This window comes from Amia ocellicauda, chromosome 11 (assembly GCF_036373705.1).
Source record: "Amia ocellicauda isolate fAmiCal2 chromosome 11, fAmiCal2.hap1, whole genome shotgun sequence".
NCBI classification, from domain to species: domain Eukaryota; kingdom Metazoa; phylum Chordata; class Actinopteri; order Amiiformes; family Amiidae; genus Amia; species Amia ocellicauda.
In genome coordinates, this window is record NC_089860.1 from 20,816,940 (window position 1) to 20,837,008 (window position 20,069).

The window sequence follows — 20,069 nt, forward strand, 5'->3', positions numbered from 1 at the left end:
AATCCAGACTTCAAATAGTCCATCACTTCTGTGTCTGATATGATGTCTGTATTGTTCCCATCAAAGGCAAAGAAGTAATTTTCACTGGAAGAGACTGAGGCCACTGGGGCGGGCCTTGCCAGTTGCTCCTCGGGAAGACTGCAACACTCCGCAGACAGCAGTCCCCTAACCATGTCCCTCCTTTCCTCCTCTCGTAACCAACGCAGCTTAAACCTCGGCAATGTGACAGCAGCCAGCAGAGCCTCTTTGCTTTCCAAGATAGATGCAAATCGAATCTTGAATGCCTGCAGTATGAAATTGAAATAAGGCGTCTTGCTGGTTTTGCATATCACTTTTATAAAGGCTAAATAATCCATATTACTGGTATTATGATTGTTTTGTTCTGTTTGCATTCATTTGTACAAAGCCAAACCGCTATTCAATTTTTGTTTGCATTAATAGCTTAGGCTGTAGTTTCGATACTTAGTATAGTAGTCTATTTCAACATACAGCATATTCGTTGCTATGGTGCATAGCCTACAGGGCGAAAATCACAGGGCATTTAGAATAAAGATATAAACACTGTAGTTCTACCTATACTATGGCATCGGGTAGGCCAGCTGTCATTCGAGCAGTCAGTGCAGAGAGTGCTCAAATCTTCAACAGGGATCCCGGTAATTCAGAATAGGGCATTGAGAAACGAGTTCCACCACATTGTTGTGGGCACAAGGAGTTTTCGGCTGTTCAAGTCCTCCACAAGCTCTGAAGCCAAGTTTGAACGGCTTGCCTTAGTTCAGACAGCCGAGCACTTTCCTGTAGCGCTTCTGTAGACTGCTTTAGAATCGATATTCGATGACAGCCATTTATCTACATCATTGCTTGATATAAGGTTTAGCATGTGTGATGAGCATCTCTGGTGTGGAGGAAGAGAAAACTGCTCATTTATGTTGGATTCAGAGAGCGTTTGTCCAACATTTAAATGTACCATCTTCCTCTTCATGTTCTTCACAATCAGTTTGCCGGCTGGTACATTTGAAATGCTTTTACAAAATTGGACCCATTGTCCGTGACAGCTGCAGTGACTTTGTGTGACAATCCATAAACTAAATGAATTTGTTCAATTCCATTGGCAATAACATTGTAGGTGTATCTTCCTCTTATGCTTTTGCAGGCAATTGCTGCTTTTCCGCGCTGCAAATTGCTTGAATTAATCCAATGTGCAGTCATTCCAAGGAAGCTTCTATTATTACAAGACCAAATGTCAGCAGTTGTCGATACATAGCCCAAGCCCTCAATCATTTTCTTAAGCTCAGATTCCATGTCAGTGAATGCTTTATCCAGATAACTCACGAATATTTTCTGATCTGGTGGACCCTGATTGCCTATCATCAGTATTTTGCTGAGTATCTGTCGGATAGAGGGAGATTCTACCATGGATAGGGCCTGCATTTCCTCCATTACATACCTAGCTGTTAGTTCCCCAAGTGGCTGATGTAAGGGGATAAGGGGAACATAACATAAAACAAACAAATGCAGAAGTGGGAGAGTGAGGTGAGTGCAAAAACCAACAATGAGTCAACTATATATACACTCACCTAAAGGATTATTAGGAACACCATACTAATACTGTGTTTGACCCCCTTTCGGATAACATCTTGCAGTTGATGGAGATTTGTGGGATGCACATCCAGGGCACGAAGCTCCCGTTCCACCACATCCCAAAGATGCTCTATTGGGTTGAGATCTGGTGACTGTGGGGGCCAGTTTAGTACAGTGAACTCATTGTCATGTTCAAGAAACCAATTTGAAATGATTCGACCTTTGTGACATGGTGCATTATCCTGCTGGAAGTAGCCATCAGAGGATGGGTACATGGTGGTCATAAAGGGATGGACATGGTCAGAAACAATGCTCAGGTAGGCCGTGGCATTTAAACCATGCCCAATTGGCACTAAGGGGCCTAAAGTGTGCCAAGAAAACATCCCCCACACCATTACACCACCACCACCAGCCTGCACAGTGGTAACAAGACATGATGGATCCATGTTCTCATTCTGTTTACGCCAAATTCTGACTCTACCATCTGAATGTCTCAACAGAAATCGAGACTCATCAGACCAGGCAACATTTTTCCAGTCTTCAACTGTCCAATTTTGGTGAGCTTGTGCAAATTGTAGCCTCTTTTTCCTATTTGTAGTGGAGATGAGTGGTACCCGGTGGGGTCTTCTGCTGTTGTAGCCCATCCGCCTCAAGGTTGTACGTGTTGTGGCTTCACAAATGCTTTGCTGCATACCTCGGTTGTAATGAGTGGTTATTTCAGTCAAAGTTGCTCTTCTATCAGCTTGAATCAGTCGGCCCATTCTCCTCTGACCTCTAGCATCAACAAGGCATTTTCGCCCTCAGGACTGCCGCATACTGGATGTTTTTCCCTTTTCACACCATTCTTTGTAAACCCTAGAAATGGTTGTGCGTGAAAATCCCAGTAACTGAGCAGATTGTGAAATACTCAGACCGGCCCGTCTGGCACCAACAACCATGCCACGCTCAAAATTGCTTAAATCACCTTTCATTCCCATTCAGACATTCAGTTTGGAGTTCAGGAGATTGTCTTGACCAGGACCACACCCCTAAATGCATTGAAGCAACTGCCATGTGATTGGTTGGTTAGATAATTGCATTAATGAGAAATTGAACAGGTGTTCCTAATAATCCTTTAGGTGAGTGTATATATATAGAAGAAGGGTTTATTTAAAAGGGGAGGGGAGTATATACAACTATATATAATATTCCAAAAACAGACGTGATGATAATAGTAATACAAATAATAAACAAATATACACGGAGGAAAAAACACCCTGGGCGGTGTCGGCTAATACTAAAACAAAACAAAACCTATCTAAGCTAGTCTAGAAGGAAATCCACTACCTGACTTGCATTTCTGGAACAGACCCTAACTGTCTACACTAACTAAACTAATTATATTATTTTCATTTTGTCTTTCTACCAAATCAAAATAATGGTGCCATGATGCCTTGATGCCTTGTACTTCACTGTATTTTTGCACTTTGTTTGCACTAATGTTGTAAGTCGCCCTGGATAAGGGCATCTGCCAAGAAATAAAAAAATAAAATAAAATAATAATAATGGGAGTACTTCAAACCTAGAAAGTTCAATCTTTTAGATGTGCCAGGGTCTGCCATTTTCCATCTCCCCCCAAAGCATTCGTGCTTGCGTAAACAAAATATGGCATGGACATGTAATATGGATAAGTTTAAGGAAAGCGACTATAACATAGTGTAGCAATCTGGGACTGGGGGGGTGCATGTCCATAAGTCACAGTTATAAAAACTTAGGACACTAAAGAGACCTTTCTACTGACTCTGAAAAACACCAAAAGAAATATGCAGAGGGTCCCTGCTCATCTGCTTAAACTAACCAACATCCACTAATACTAACCTGCATATTACCATACAAAATAATACACAAAATACAGATACACACACAAAGTATCCAGGAATATTACATTCTTGTTATTCTCCACAGCTCCTGTAAAAACATTTTTGAACAGCAGGTGGCAGAGTAATACTATTCAAAACTGCACCGCATTTTAGAAGCACTCTATATAAGGAATAGTTTTAGAGATGTTTAATTCAGATTCCATTGTGAGACACTTTTCCATAGACTATACAAAACAAATGTATTTTTAAAATGTTATGTGATAAAAAATAGTTTTGCACTAAAATAATTAAACTAGCTTTTACTGCACATTTTACTGAATTTGATTATGAATCCATAATTTATAGTTTTTGCTCTGTCCTTCCAATACTCAACAGTGGGTGCTGTGCATACATTAAGGACAGTTCAGAACTTTTGAAACTAAAGTATTTATAACCTCTCATGTTAAATGTCTCATAAATCACATACAAGAAATAAATATATACACCCCTTTCTCTCTATATATCACAGTATACACAAACAGACACACATAAATTGAAATGTTAAGGATACGTAAAAAAATGTAAAAATTAGAAAAAATTGGGATTACTCACCTACTAATAAAAGACCTTATTGTGTTTCCAAGAATCCATGATTAGGGCATGGCCCCTGGTAAAAAGTCAAAGGTCGCAGTTTGCTGGAACAGACTGCATGGCAATTGAAGACTGTAGAAGACATTGCTAATTAGAGTTGACAAGTATAATCACTACAACAGTCTGCTTTGGCATCCTGTGAAGCCAGCAACTCATTAAAATAGAATGACAAAGACCACAGTGTGCACCTGAGCAAGACAGGATGAATAGCAGTTGTATGTAAAATGAAAAGATTCAGTGATTGGTATATATATATGAGAAGGAATTGTTGAATATGAGCTTTAAAATCTGTATTCAGTAAACTGTATGTGGACAGAGAGGCCCCTATTGGGCAATTCCACCAAAAGGTGAGCATCTTAAAATTACTAAGTGCTTAACTGCTGGACTATTGTAATGCTCCAATAAATCAAATTACAGGATGCATTATGATTTTCTATCAATAAATATGAGGAACATCATATTTATAGGTGATTTAATTACAATTAGAAGATCTTTTTTTTTAATAATAATGATAATCTGTCCCTTGTGTAAACACAGAGAATGTATTTAAAATCCTTCAATGGAGGTTGGAACTTTTCATATAAACAATATCATTATGAACATGGGCTAATCTTTCAAAAAGCTGTCTGTGATAATTATTAACAAAACATATGAAAACACACCATTTTACCCATTTCTATTTGCTGAATATTTAAGTCGGCAAAAATGGAGATCAAAACTGAAGATTTAAATTCTAGCGGTGCTCCTTCACTACAGGTAGCAGTGTTTTGTAAAAGCTATGACAGTATTGCTAAAACCCTACATATCTACTACCCACTCATTTATTTTAGTAAAGTCATTCCAGATGTTCAAATGGTTCCAGACATGGATGTTTATGCTTGTCTCTGGTTTGCCTTGTTAGTCATGCACAAGCAGTGCAAAAGGTCAAAAATGCATTCTACTTTTATTGGAAACAACAGCATGGAGCACACTGTTACGTTTAGTTTTCTACTCTCTTATTAACATTATTAAAAAGTAATTAAAAAGCATTGATTATCTTTGTTGTTTATTTCCCTTGGTATCACAACCCCCGTACATGACAATGAAACAATCGAGCCTAAGAAAGATTTAGGTAGGGAATTACCACATCAGAGTCGGCCAAGAAATTACTCACTGCAATCTCTCATCACACTGGCTTGTATTTCAAATAGCCTCTGTCAGCACATCGGGGGATGAGAACTCAGAAAGGAAAAGTGACAAATTAATATTTTAATTCGCCTTTGACAATGTCATGAACTGTTTAAAGTTGGTATTTTTTGGTCTGTTTGTTTGTTGTCTTGTATCCCTGTGTTTGTCTTTTCTTTTGTCTGAGTACTTCACTGTTTTGCATGTTGTCATGTGTTATAATAAAGTAATACACAATTATTTCAGATGGGTCCTGTGCAGCTCTGATTGAGGTCTCTCCTTCCTGCACGTAAATATTATCTGTGTTGAAAAGAACCTTCAATCTAGAATGGCAAAGGAGTTAGCTTTTGTCATTGTGTGCACCGCTTACTTGTATCAATACAGCTATTTAAACAATTACTGTAAGAGGCATTGAGCAACATCTTTGCTGATTTTGACATAGCCATACCCTGAGTACAAAATGAATACAAGAATTGTTGCAAAATAAAGCAAAACATATGAAAAGGCATGGTAATTAAGTGTAATCCAATATAAAGTATGTACTATGTGGGGTTGGCTATTCATGGAGCCACAGTTAAGATGTTTATGCATTTGCTGTTTTAGAAATGTTGACTGGTGTCTAGCACAGCTGGAGCTGGGCTTCTAGAGTGACACTTCTCTGTTCTGGAATCCACAGTGGAACAGGGAGTCCTCCAGTGCTAAACAGTGGCTCATCAATAACAGCGACACTACTGATGGGATTCCATTTTAGCATAAGAGATTGTATCAGTGTTGTATTTCCTCTGTGGTCAGGGGTGATGTTAGAGTTGGTGATAGAGTCCGTTTTTGGATTAGTATGCAAATGATGGGACTGCTGTCAGTATTTCATTTAGACTGATATGATATGACTTAAAATGTTAAGTAAGAACACATACAGCTGGACTTGGATTATACTACCTAAAATAACATAGAGCAGTCCAAGACTAATCTGGGTTTGTGAAACCAGCCCTTGAAGATGAAATATACATTTGTTTAAATGTATTTGTCTTTTTTACCAGTAGATACCAGTGAGCAAGTCATAGAATATTTATTGGTGGATTCAATTTTCTTAAAGAAAAAGGATCACTAGCAACACTTAGGGACCAATAGCAAAATACATTTCCTGTGACATGTGCTGAAGTCATCAGGAAACTCTACGATGCATAGACATTCTTCAGACCATGGTTGTTGAGAGACATTCCAGGTTGAACTGCCTTCCATATAGGCATTGGTTTCCCCGAATTTCCAAATAAATGTTTGCTTGTCAACAAAATACAGTATTTATATATATAGTAAAAGATAAACAAAAACATATATAATACATATAATACCCAGTGTAAATGAGGATAAAGAACAACTGGATTTTGATTCCTGTTAGACTATTGCCTGGGTTAACAGGCAATGTTCGAAGGTGTTCTAATTTCTGCTCTAGTTTGTGTGCAAGTATTTAAAGGGGGAAAAACCCACAAAGAGCAATACATAATAAACAGTCTGAGTCTGTGTATGTGTCAGAAGGTGGTTACACAGTTCACCTGCTAAATTATAGGTACCTAACATAAGATAACAACATGATAACAACATAAGACAGTGATGTCATGACATTGTACTTCCAGAGGGACGTGGGATATATTTTTATAAATGTATTTCATGCTTATACAGTTCACTCACTATTTTCTGTAGAAGTCTAACCCTTACAGTAAAATGTAAACTTTGTATATGTTCCTCCGGCTACATAGTAACCCCCCCCCCCCCCGACCTGGGTTCTGGGTTCATATTCAGACTCGGAAGCCCTGATATTATAAAATGAATGTCCTGAATTTAGAATACATTTTCTTTTTCATTAATAACAAAATGCCATTTATATAGATCCTATTGAAGCAGCAGCTTTTTTTTTTTAAATGCTATGATTGCAGCTTACCTCCGTTCATGCTTTCTGGCAGGGCTTTTTGTCATATTTATTTTGATTCATATATGTGTGCAGGGGAAAAAAATCTGCATTGTTTCCCAAGTCAACATTAAGCTTGTAAGCTTTTATGACTGCTTCGGAAAACTGGTTTTTACTGGAGTATAATTGGGCAATAAGGTGCAGTTAATTCCTCTGACAGAAATAATCTTTCTTAAAACATAAAGTATCACTAAAGTAAAAAGATGGGGAACAAAAAGCTGAGCAACAGTCATTTCCTGTAGGTGTATATGTCTGGCAGCTCCTGTGGGTGTACAATTTATGCAAATGCTGCAAGACATTCCAGAGTGAGGTTAGAGGCTAAAAAATAAATAAAAGTCTCTTCAGGAAAGGAGTTATATATGCCTCGATGTGAGCCTGTGCTCTGTTATCAGTGGTAGAGAAGGACTGCAAGATAAACAACAGTGGGTTTTTACAGCTTCATGTTTCAAATACCTTCTCTTCAATACAGCCAAGACAAGTTACAAAGAGCTGTAAAGCTGTCCATAAATTTGTAAAACCAATAGTATTTTTGCATGCATGTCTGGTTTTATTAATTCACATATTTTAAGTTTACAGCTACATTAAAGTCTCTTTCAATCTGGGACCTTCTGACGTTCTTGTTATTTATTTATGTTTTATCAGTAGATGAGAGAGTATTTTCTTATATTGGGAAATGAATGTGCTGTAGCTGTTTAACTTACTGATAGTGTTAAATTAGGCAGCATTTGTAGTAGTTTAACCACAAGCAATCCCAACTTGACTGAAATGCTGTGTCATCTTTTTTATGTGGAAATTTGCATTATAAAAAGAATACCCCACCACATCAACAAAGAAACCAAAAGTACTAGACAAAAATTCCTGTTATAGGGAAACTCATAACAATCTTAGCTTAGCACTGAAAAAGTTTTACCAACTCTACAACATTTTCAAGGACCTAAATTAGAGTAAATCAGAGTAAATTAACCCTGACTGATAATTATTGAACATAGTTTAAAATAGATTTTATAATGGTGAACATGAGGAACATACTGAAGACAAACATGTATTAAATGACTTAAAGAAAGCATACATGTAAGTCTGCTAATCTGCTAAGTATTCACCTCAAAATTACATGTATTCAGTTTGTCCAGAATAAACTTTGATAATCAACAGGTCTTTATCTTTGTAATTAATTTGCAGTAAGCTCTTCACTTAACAAAATCAAACCCATAGATGATCCCTTATGCAACTTACAGGGCTTTAAAAGCTTATTCTGAGTTAATCTGTCTGGGTGAGATGATATATCGGCTGTTGTACTTTTAAGATTGGCTACAATTACAACAACTACAACAGTAAGTCCAGTCTATGTGGTGCATAATCATTCCCTAGTAGACTTCCCATTTAGGTAGCTTGCTTTGTATTGTGTGATCAGTGGTTAGACTTCAGCTGCAGCAGAAACTGAAGCAGACAATAAGGCCATGGCAAGTTCCTCCCAAGTTCAGCTGTACAATGGCATGCCTGAAGGATTGAAGACTTGCGATGCATTTGTTATAATGATTTAAATAATCACCTCCAACTACTTTTTGAATTACTAAACAAGGAGAAACCACTGGCACGTTTGACAGGATTGACTGTGACATGTCTATGATCCCCAATATGTACCTGTACAGAGGACTTCATACTGTTGCTGGGTTAGGGAGAGAAAGCAGATTGTCCCTTCAGTAAACATAGCCTTTGGGGAACGTCTACTTGCTCAGTTAATCTGATATGCCTGGTGTTATTTGACATCGAATCAGTAATAAGGTTGCAAAGACTTAGGGAATCAGGCTATGCACAAGCCATTACTGGGTTTCAGATCCTTTTACTGTAATTAGCTACGGGTACACCAGCTGTTGCACAATCTGTTTGGACTACACATCAAATGCAGTCAACATTTACATTAACTAGCTGGCATTAGTTTGGTTCAGCTGGTTTTATACTTTTGTGAGGAGAACAAAGTCAGGAGACATCTGAGATCAATGCAACATACAGTTTGTTTCCATGGATTTTGTTCAATCATTACAAGAGCACTGAATTCCCCACCACAAGATAAATTAGTCTCATCCCTCCCACTGTTATTTGATTGAGTTTATTTTGTTTTTCATTTAAAGGCTCCATTAATGTTGCAACTTGCCCTGAAATATGACAAATGTATGTTTGTTTATTTACTGTACCTAAGAGGCTTCAGCTGAGGCCTTTGGAAATGTTACCTTCTTGCAATTACTCCGGTATGTTATTGTGCCTATTCTCAGGCTGCTTTTTCACAGGGATTTTATGATTCCATCCAAATGTGTACTTAAAATGTGGTTTATTGAAGCTGTACTGAAAGATGGAAGGCAAAACTGCTCCATGCATTTGCTTTCTGTAAAATGACATTGAAGCAAGAAAGACTCCCTGCAGCCTGTGGTGTTTGCAAAAGTGAATCAGAAATCTAGCTGTCTGACCTCCAGTCAAAGTTCAAGTCCGGTTTTCTGCATTTCACAGAAGCATCACAAGATCCTATATCCAAGACTTTCTTTTCAGGTGACACTTGACACTTGACTTAAAAAATACATATGGAAAACTTCATAACATCTTTAAAATAGTCTTATACTCTGGGTGGGTGGACTGCATGGTTTCCTTGCTCACTGTATTCTAAAGAGGGTCCTTTTTTAATGTTGTGTGTACTTTTCGAAAACTTTAAAAGACACCTCTGAAGATGCTGCTTCCCCAGGGACCAGGTTACTGCATCAAATGAAACCTGGAGTATAATGGTGGAAAAGGTGAAAATGTCCTCTAAAGGTGAATCTACTCATCAATTCACTTCAATATATATTTTTTTCAAACGTAATCATACCTTCGTTGATCAAACTCCTGATATTTTTCTTCTTCTTTGTGTACTCCAGTGTAGGTTACAGAATTTATAAACAAATGCTATTAAAACGGTCTGGCTCCTGACTATGATGAACGATACATTTTACACATTCCTTAAAAAACATTTTCCCATCAAGAAAAACAAACACAGATCAAATACTTTATGGAATTAATCGGGATAATTTAATGCTACAGTTCAAACATTCCTAATCACTGTATGAAAGTCAGTTTCAAGTTTAAAGATCGTTTAGGGGGTTGTTTATAGGCTCAATTACAGCCTCAACATCACTCCTCTTCCTGAGTATTGCGATGGCAACTGACATTAAACACCCCAGTCTGAACATTAACGATTTCATTAGAAAAGGTTAAGATCTGACAAAAACTTCACATGTATTTGAAAAATGCATATAAAACAGCTACCAACAATTAATTGGGAGCAGGAAAAGAACATTGTACATACCACAGCAGTTTCAGTGAGGTCTGAAACACAATATAGCGCTCTAAAATAAATAGCAGTGTTTGAAATGGAGTGTTATGAAGACCCTGGGGGAAGCTGAATGACAGTATTGTTTATCTTATTGAATTGTGGTACAAAAAGGTGCCATAAAGAACACCAAGATGTCATACAAAAGCACCATAAAAGCATACAATAAAACTTCACTTTCAATTATAAAACATGTAAGAGTTTTGCAATCCAAAACCACATTCATTCCTGTCTGTGCTTTATAACTGCAAATTATTCTGTGTGGGTTTTTTATATTAGATTTTTGTATGTAACTCAAGGAACAGCAAAAAAAAAATCTAACAGGTGAAGGGAAGCTGTGTATAGAACAGGTGTATATACTTTCCGTCCATTATGGATGTTTAAGATGCAATTTGTAAAATGTTCTTTTACAAGATGGTAAGAAAAGATCTGGTGTCAAGTTATATAGAAACATAAGAATCGGACCCTAAGAATTAGACTCTGTCAGCTTTCTTCAACGTGATTATTTTAAGCATTAGTAAGTGGATTTCTGTAGTGCTGAACACTGTCCTCCATAATGCTATCAAACTATTTAAACAAATAATATAGTAAGGTGAACATAATTGGGCCACATTGTTCAGACTTGTCAGGCACATTTAATCTAGCATATTCTAGAATCAGCATGACTTGGTTATGATGTAAACATGAGAGTTTATAGAAACATTTGCAGTTCCAAGAGGATTCTTTTCAATATGGCCCAAGGATTTGTCGCTGGTAATCAGTTATTCTACATTATTGCTGCCTCATAAATCAAAATATACATTATATTTATTTATATAACATTATATATTATTTGAATTCTTTAAAAAATCCTCTTTAGGTTTCAGATTCAGATATTCTTCTGTGTTATTATTGTTTCCAGTTTGTATCATAAGACTTACAAATTCCAATGGTAATACACTATATATACATAAATCTCTCGCACTTCGTTCAGACTTGAATTTGTTACGAAAAGTACATAGTAGCCAGACTGATGGTATTAATTCTGGAGTTGGTTAAAAGCAGCAAAATGAAAATCCAAGGAAGGAAACACATATTCAGCAAAATAATATTGAGAACCCTTCTAAATGTTGTATTTAATCATTATTAGGCTATATAAACCAATCATTTTTACAGATCAAGCGTCCCATGCAGTCTTGATGTCAATAAAATTCAAGCTGGCCTCATAAGTCTGAATTCTGATTGCGCATTGACCCAGGACAGCTCATGCTGATAGAAGGATGTCTGACTCACTTTTTGCTGGCGGGTTGCAGCATCCGTGAAACCTGGTTAACATTTTAGTGTGAAACAAAAACAAGTGTTTGGGTCCTTTCCAAGGTTCTGCCTATACAGAAACCCATAAAAAAACTCAATATAATTACGTCTTTAACACAGGATGACAAAAAATATAAAAAAAGTGTGTGAGGGAATTTGTTTTAATTACGTTTGATTTAGAAGTGAAATGAGAGAGATGTGACAATATGGGTATGTATAATGAATGATCACTAACGAGATCTCATGTGTGTATGTATTATATTTTACAATCTATCATAGTATTCTTCAGCAGCATACATGTGTGTATGTAAGTATTTCTTTTTATATATATTATTATTATTATTATTGTGGAAGAGTTACCCTGGCGACAGACAACACAATTGACAATGACCTGAGCGCTCATCTCACTCATTCTCTCTAAAGGACAGTCACACAGGAATGTCTGGCGATGACGTCAGGTGAATTAAGGAAGAAAGCAGACTCAGACTCAGCCAGACGTCAGGAGGCGCGACTCACTGCTTGCCCTGTTGATCAGTGGTCGCGATCGTGTAGCGCACATGTCCGCAGTTGCTGCGCGGCTAAACCAATGGGATCGGTGGAAATCTGCAGCTCTGCGCAGAACTGCGGAAATCTGCGCCACAAGAACGCGACCACCGATCATTGATTCGTTCTGGTAATAGTTTCTCACACAATCAGGGGACGCACATCAGCACAACATTTACGTGACTACCAATTATCCAGCTGATGGTTATGCACGAACCCGAACCAAAAAAAATAAAAAATAATAATAATAGAATGCACGTTGTAAAAAAACTTAAGACAAATCAAACTTTTCGGTGTTTCGGTCATTATTTCATTTTTTAATTCAAGGTGCAATTTCTGACGAATTAAACAATCGGGTGTTCCATAAATATCCCGCTAAAAATCAATCTTTTCTATCGGGTGATAATACTTGGCCCACTGTGCCCCTGTAGTTGAGTTAATTTGCACCAAGACCACTGTTGTTCTCAAGTCAGTCTTTCACTACGGTTAAGCCACACCCTGTCTGCATTGCAATGACAGGACGGTGGGCTTCTGGGATATGTAGTCTAATTCCTCAGGATTTCGTCCTCTCTCAATGACTGCGGCGGGGACATAAAAACTACAAAGGGCAAAACTCTCCGGCCCGTCATCGAGCACCGTTACCGCGGCGCCGCGTCTGACCCTCCCATTCAAGTGGATACAAAGTGCCACTCCCCCCGCCGACGTCAGGGGCTACTTATGACCTCACTGTGCGGCAAGTGAGCAGGGCCGTCTTTCAGACAGTGTTGCCTAGCAGCTATAGGCTCAGGACCTGCTTTCTTCCAGTCTCCAGCCTGACTTGCGGATTATTTTGACACAGACATGCCCCAGACTGTAACTTTAAGCGGACCCTCGCCCTGGGGTTTCAGGCTTGTGGGTGGAAGGGATTTTAGTACACCTCTCACAATTTCAAGGGTATGTAGTGCTGTGTTTTTTTTTTGTGTGTGTTTTTTTGGCTTATTTGATTTTAAAATTGTTATTATTACAACTTCGATATTTATGCCTCCCGTTAAAGTGATATGTCTGTTGTGTTTTGTATAACTTTATTTTATTAGTGAATTATTACGAGAATGCATTTTGCTCGGGACAGGTTCTTGGAGCGGTTTGGAAGAGAAAGGAGAAAATTGCAGTTAACGAGCTGGACTTCATTCAACTTTTATTCACTGTAGCTTATGAGAGAGAGAGAGAGAGAGAGAGAGAGAGAGGGAGAGGTTTAATAGTTTACAAAAACTTTCCATACACTTAAACGTGCTTATTATTGAGGATTACTTCTACCAGCGGACTTGCAGAGAGTGACCATCATCCGTCGCTTTATTTTTCCAGCTTAATAATATACACGTTTCTATAAAAAAAGTTTGTCGTTAGTATGACCAATCTGCAGGATAAAACTGATGCCCTAGTGTTTCACTTGTGACTATGTTCAAAATGTTGATCTGTACAGCTATATAACTAAAGCCAGATTTTCATAAATTATGTTATTATTACATATTGCAGTATTATTAATATTATTGTTATTTGGTGTGGGCTAGTAGACTGTGGTTCAATGTTTGTCCTGCTGATAGACGGTCTTTGTTAATGTTAAACTTTCTCATGAATTTCGCATGACTGATCCCAAATTTGAATCCAGCTGATTTTTCTAGATTACTCAATATATAATGTATTGTGTATTTAAGGCAATGTTAAACTGAACAAACAACCTGAAACCCTACATTCAAACTATGGACAAAACATGCTTTGAAAACCATGGTAATAATAATTTAAGAAACCATACATCAGTACTTTGGAAGAAAAAAAAAAACACACCCATGTTACAACATGCAAACTTAATATAAAGCACTTTCGGATGCACTTGATTGCAAAGTATTATTAAAACTTTTGCAATAAAGGTACACAGAGAACAGAAGCTGGGGTTTTGCAGTATAAACAGTGCTGGAGATGACTAATGTGTTTAGGGTGCTGACATTTCTCTCAAGTTGAAAGCTGTCATCAGAGATTGTTGTGGAGCAGAATGGTTGCAGGTGTTGTCATTTGTTCATATCTGTTTCAATAACTGGTTGTGACAACACTAAAAGGTACTATCACTAGTTAACCTCCCACCCCCACACCTCCCCCCATATTGAAAAAAATGTTAATTTGATTATTTAATATATATTTCTATACATCTCTGGAAACAAATAAGAGACCACTGCAAAATTACCAGTTTCTCTGGTTTTACTATTTACAGCTAAGTGTTTGGGTAAAATGAATGAATGTCGAGATGTTGGTTTATGAAAAAATTGCTGTGGTCTCTTATTTTTTTCCAGAGCTGTTTGTGTGTGTGTGTGTGTATATATATATATATATATATATATATATATATATATATATATATATATATATATATATAAGAGAGAGAGAGAGAGAGAGAGAGAGAGAATACACAGCTTTTTCTGCTTATACTTGATTTTAGACAATTTACAAATTCCCCCCAAAAAATCGAGTTATGAGTAATTGCAGAAAATATAATATATTTTTAAATAAATCTTCATAATGTGTAGCAGGTTTGCTTAGAAACTGTCATAATCGGTAATTCATCCATGTAGTAAATGTAATTTGCAATATGTGTATTGAAAATTCTAAGGAATTACAGGTTTTTAAGTAGTTTATTAAAAAAATAATAAGTTATGTTTAAGTTACTACACCATTTAGGATTCTTAACAGAAAATAAAGAAAGTGAAACACAATTTCCATTCAGACTCCTAAAACATATAGTTTTTGGATTAAGTGTATGTGCCAAATTTATCAAGTTCTTACTGCCAAACTGCAATCTGGACCATACTTTGGAGAAGTATTAGCTGTTTAAAAACACAAAATCCGGGAAGAACTTGAGTGTTTGATTTAAGAATTTTGAAATGCATATTATAAGTTGAAGATTCACAGCTTGTATCACACAAATACTTTATTTTAACCCTCTGTTTTAACCCAAGTTTTTGAAAACTACACATCCAAGAAAAATCCTAGATAAGTATCCAGCCCACTGTGCCTTAATTCCAGTGCTTCCCAGTGCACCTCGTATTAAGTACCTATACAATGCACTTTAACATTATATATTTTACATTTTTACTACAGAAACATGATTTACTTGTGTCACCTTGCTTATATATTTAAATAGTAAATATCTGGACATGTGTTGAGTAATTCCAGGATTGCCAATGTTACAGAGGGGGCAGTTATTGAGCTCAGTGGATATGAATGTGCATATTCTGAGACAAGAAGGTAAAAACACCTGTGTCTTGAGACTGTTAAGTTTCGTCAGTCCTTAAATGCAGCAGCTGTTTGTTCTGTACGTGGTGATTTTCAAGTTTATTGCAGTTCTCTCAGATTGACAGAAGGGCAAATACCCAGGCGAACTGAATCTGTTAAACCACAGTCACAATTGCTAAAGCATGTGGCAGAGATGTGTGGAAAATTGTGACTATACAGTAAAATCTTAGTTTTATAGTGGATAATATGAAAATGGTGAACTTGTCATAAACTGTGTGCTGAATTGGCCAAGAGTCCCACGATTTATATGTATTGACCAGAAAGATGGTTTTCCCAGTCAGTCATAGAATATATCCCAAGATGGTGTTAAAAAACTATACAATCTTTGCAAAAAGGCTGCTATCTTTAAGGCATTGGTGTATAGTCTTAAAAAAGATACATTCTTAAACACTGTATCTGGATAAGAATAGGTTCTTTCTGCTTATTTTACTTCAAACAAATTCTGTATTTTAGATGGAAAAATAGTTTTTGGATTAAGTTCTTTCTGACAAACTGCAATCTTAACCTTAGTGTTATACTGTCAACAGAAATAGTTTTTGAGCAGAATGATCACAGGTTACAGAACACTGGTGACATGAATATAGGTAATGCAATAATTTGAATGAGCACGATGGGTTGAATGGCCCCCTCTCATTTGTAAACTTTCTTATGTTCTTATGTTCTTATGTTCTAATTTCCTAGGTTCTATATGAAATTTACATCCTACCCTAGAATCTGTCCCTTTCCTTCAGTGATTTGAGACAACCATATGCAATGCAATTGAAGATTATGCAAAGCCAAACAAGTGAACCCCTGATTAGAGGAGTTTAAAAATAGTTCACTTGGAATTTGAATAACAACACAAGTTCTTGCTACTTGAATTCTTAATTGGAAAGCTGAATTGAACTGAAGAGTTCAGTATGCAGAGCTGGTATAACGTACCCAGGGGTTGAGTTGTTGGCATGTATGTTGGCATCACCTAAACATGCATATACATACATCTAACAATTCTCCAAACTTTATTATTCTTTCAATAAACTTTTTAAAGGAATTGTTTCACTTGTTTGTCTCCAGCCTTTATTTTGTGCTATCTTCCCTTAACAAATTCCTTTGACTTTTTCCCCCAGTGTCTGTTTTTCTCTCTCTCTCTTTCTTCTCTGCAGTAATTTATTAGCCCTACTTAGTCATTTTGAAGTACTCTAACTTTGCCCCTCTGGTGCTCTCTTTCTCTCCCTCACACGGTCATACAAGCCTGGAATCTGTGTGAGAGTTGATCTGTTTGTTGTTTGTTTTGTCTGTGTCCATGGAGTGACTGAATTCTCTAATAACAGGATGTACTTAAAAAAGAAATATAATAATTATGTTCATGTAATTTTTCATTAAAATTAAATTCAATCATTTAAACCTGTGACACACTTTTATGTGGCTATGGAACAGTCTAGAAGCAACTGTAAGACCATTTCTACCATCATTTTTCTTCAGTCATATTTAGATTAATCAGTCTAAACTGTATTTTTAAAACGTATTTCAAACAAAGGATACTTTTTTTCATATTATTCTGAAACGCAAAACTTTTTTTTTCCAAACTCGTTAGCAGCACATCAATGCAAGACTTGGTAATTGTCTCTCTAATCCATGCAGAACAATAGTTCCAAATGATCAGCAGCATGTCCTTTATACCAGCATCGATGACACAAACAAATTACTTTGACCTTCTATGGCCACGTTGCACTCATGGCTATACAATGGTAATCAAACAATATCCAACACCCTGCTGCCACACATTGCACTATTCAGCAACCAGATTGATTGTACATAGCATCTTGTTGTTTCCCATTAATCAAATAACCTGGTAATCATCAGCAATATACTGTTAGCTTGATATATTTAACAGGCCCTTCTCGAGACATTGCGTAAACGATATGGAGAAGGTGGCTGAATGAGGGCAGTGTAGTGGAGTGGAGGCACCTGGTTATTCTCCTGGTTTTTTGTAATGTATATTTTACTGTCAGCCATAGTGTGAGCCTTTCCTTTTTGGATTACAAAATACAAAACCTTTCTTCTGTATACCAGGCACCACGGTGCAGGTACCACGTTTTATGACTTCTTTGAAGACTAGTGTTGGGTTGGTGCTTATCACCAAGTTGGTGCTTGTCTAGTGTGATGTAGAAAGGGTATGTGCTTGTGGGTGAGGTTCTCCTCCTTTGTATTTAGACTGAAAGCTGAAAAAGGGAATAAAAGAGGAGAGAGCTGTTCTGACAGCCCTGTAGGCAGTGAGTTGTCTCCTACACTGTGTATTGCATTTCCTTATGGGTCGATTCTAACTCCCTGTATTTTTAGGCATTACCTACTCACAGTGAGTTGGTTAACTTATTCAGTTATGAACTTATCAAAGTATTTAACAAAATACTGTTCAGATGGTGGTCCCAAGGAGACTGCTGTATAGAAATTACAAGTTTGAAATAAAATGTAACTGATATGAACTTTCCTTTCTGAAAAGTTGCCTACTTAACTGGACACTTTAAATACATATTGGAAAACTAAGATTATATAGCATATTTTTGCTCTATAATGCTAGTTTATTGTTTTCTGTTTTTGAAATGCAGTAATAAGAAAAAATATTAATATTTTTTTCCTAAACATTTCAATTGTTCTCTTTTTTGTAAAAACAAGTCTTACTTATGTTACTATCAAAATGACTTAATATTTTTGTGAGCATATTGATAATGTAACACTTTTCTCAGAAGGCAGATGGCAGAATGAGTCACACTGGGGTATTCATCTTAGTCCTGACCTTGGTGTGGGCTTTGTCTTACTAAAATAACACACCCTCAAACATAATATGTTTTTGCCAAAAGACCCACAATACAGGGACATTCTCTCAGCTGGGGGATTTACAACTATAAAGTCGTTTTTTAATGTCTCCCTAAGCTTTCATAAAGTTAAAATTAGAGATCTAAAAAGAGGGATTCCATGTTGGATTATACTGTTTCTTTTTCATAGGCTGCGGTTTGGAAAACAGCATGCACACCCCTAAAAATTATTCATGTCTACCATGAATGTGAATGCACCAATTGTTGTCGTACATAATAATGACTAGGGGAAAAAGGCAAACTTTCAAAGCAAAATGTAAGTTAATGTGTGTTTAAGCCAACCAAACAAGTATATTGCTACACATACAGTTACTTTTAGTTTACTTGCAGTTTTTATCAGTAGTTTATATGCTATGTACCAATTTATTTATAACTCAATATATCAAAATGTTATTTCAGAGCAAGGTTGTATTCCAAGGCTTTGTTCCAAAAACATTTACTGCTTCATAGCTTAAAGGTTCTGGCAAATGACAGTGGTGGATTGATGCAAAGCCTATATATTTTAACCTCAGTATGTGGTTACACTCATGAAACATGTATTTCACCCTTTCAGAAAAAAATTAGGTTTATGACTGTATTAATCTTTCAGCAATGAGATTAATCAGCTTGTTTAGTGGAATTCACTTATCTTAATGAGCAAACTGGGAGATCTTGAGATCAGAACAGGACTGAAGAGGCTTTGCTTTTGCAAAATGTGCCAACATTTTATTTTCCTCAGATTCATTTTTGATATACAACATTTTCTGACGGTAGATGTAGTGCTGCAAAATATATCCTGCTGTTTTTCTCCTAATTAGAGACGTTATAATTTATTGTAGAACTTCAAAATGAATCCCAGTTAAGTAACGTTATACTAAAATAAACAAAAAACTACAACGGCACACTGCAAGTTGCACATAGGGATTGTAATGGTTTCAAAGTTTAAAGTGTCAGATCCAGATGTTCAATTCTCTAGGCATAGTTATGATCTGGGTTAATTACAGAAAATTGTTTTCATATGGTATAAAATTAACTTCTGAAGGTGAGTCTTGACTATTAAAAGAAACCCTTTTAGGAAGATCTCCTTGAAGCCATAATGTGTCATAAGTGAAAAAACACAGACTTGTGTATTTTTTCTATTAACTTCGAAAGCCTCAATACATATGTTGACCTTACGTGTTTTATATCTCTTCTTCATTCATCAAAGGGATAATAAATTGGATTAATCCACTGTGGCTGTGCACTGATGACAACACTTAGAGGAAAGGATACAATGAAAACCTCCTACCATATGTATGTTTGACATATATAGTGCTATTCCCTGCAGAATGTCGGAAGAACATACCCTAATTTTTAGCACAGTAAAAGATGCATTAAAGTCATTAAACATTTTTGCCAAGCACCTGATATCAATTCAATGGGTAATTGCAGCAAATTTCCTCATAAAACCTTTTTCAACAATGCCTAAGTATTCAACTGGCTTAACTCATGGCAGACTCATGTGTGTAGTAATCCTGTGTTGCTCTAAATTA

At 36.6% G+C, this 20,069-nt stretch overlaps 1 protein-coding gene across 1 annotated transcript in view; it reads left to right on the plus strand.

The window, feature by feature from the left end:
- Window positions 1–13,124: 13,124 nt before the first annotated feature.
- Window positions 13,125–20,069, plus strand: part of pdlim4 (PDZ and LIM domain 4) — a 28,239-nt gene continuing 21,294 nt past the window's right edge. The window contains exon 1 of the mRNA XM_066716875.1: window positions 13,125–13,318. Within this exon, the coding sequence (XP_066572972.1) occupies window positions 13,226–13,318 (93 nt within the window). The 5' untranslated portion in view covers window positions 13,125–13,225. The remainder of the gene's footprint in view (window positions 13,319–20,069) is intronic.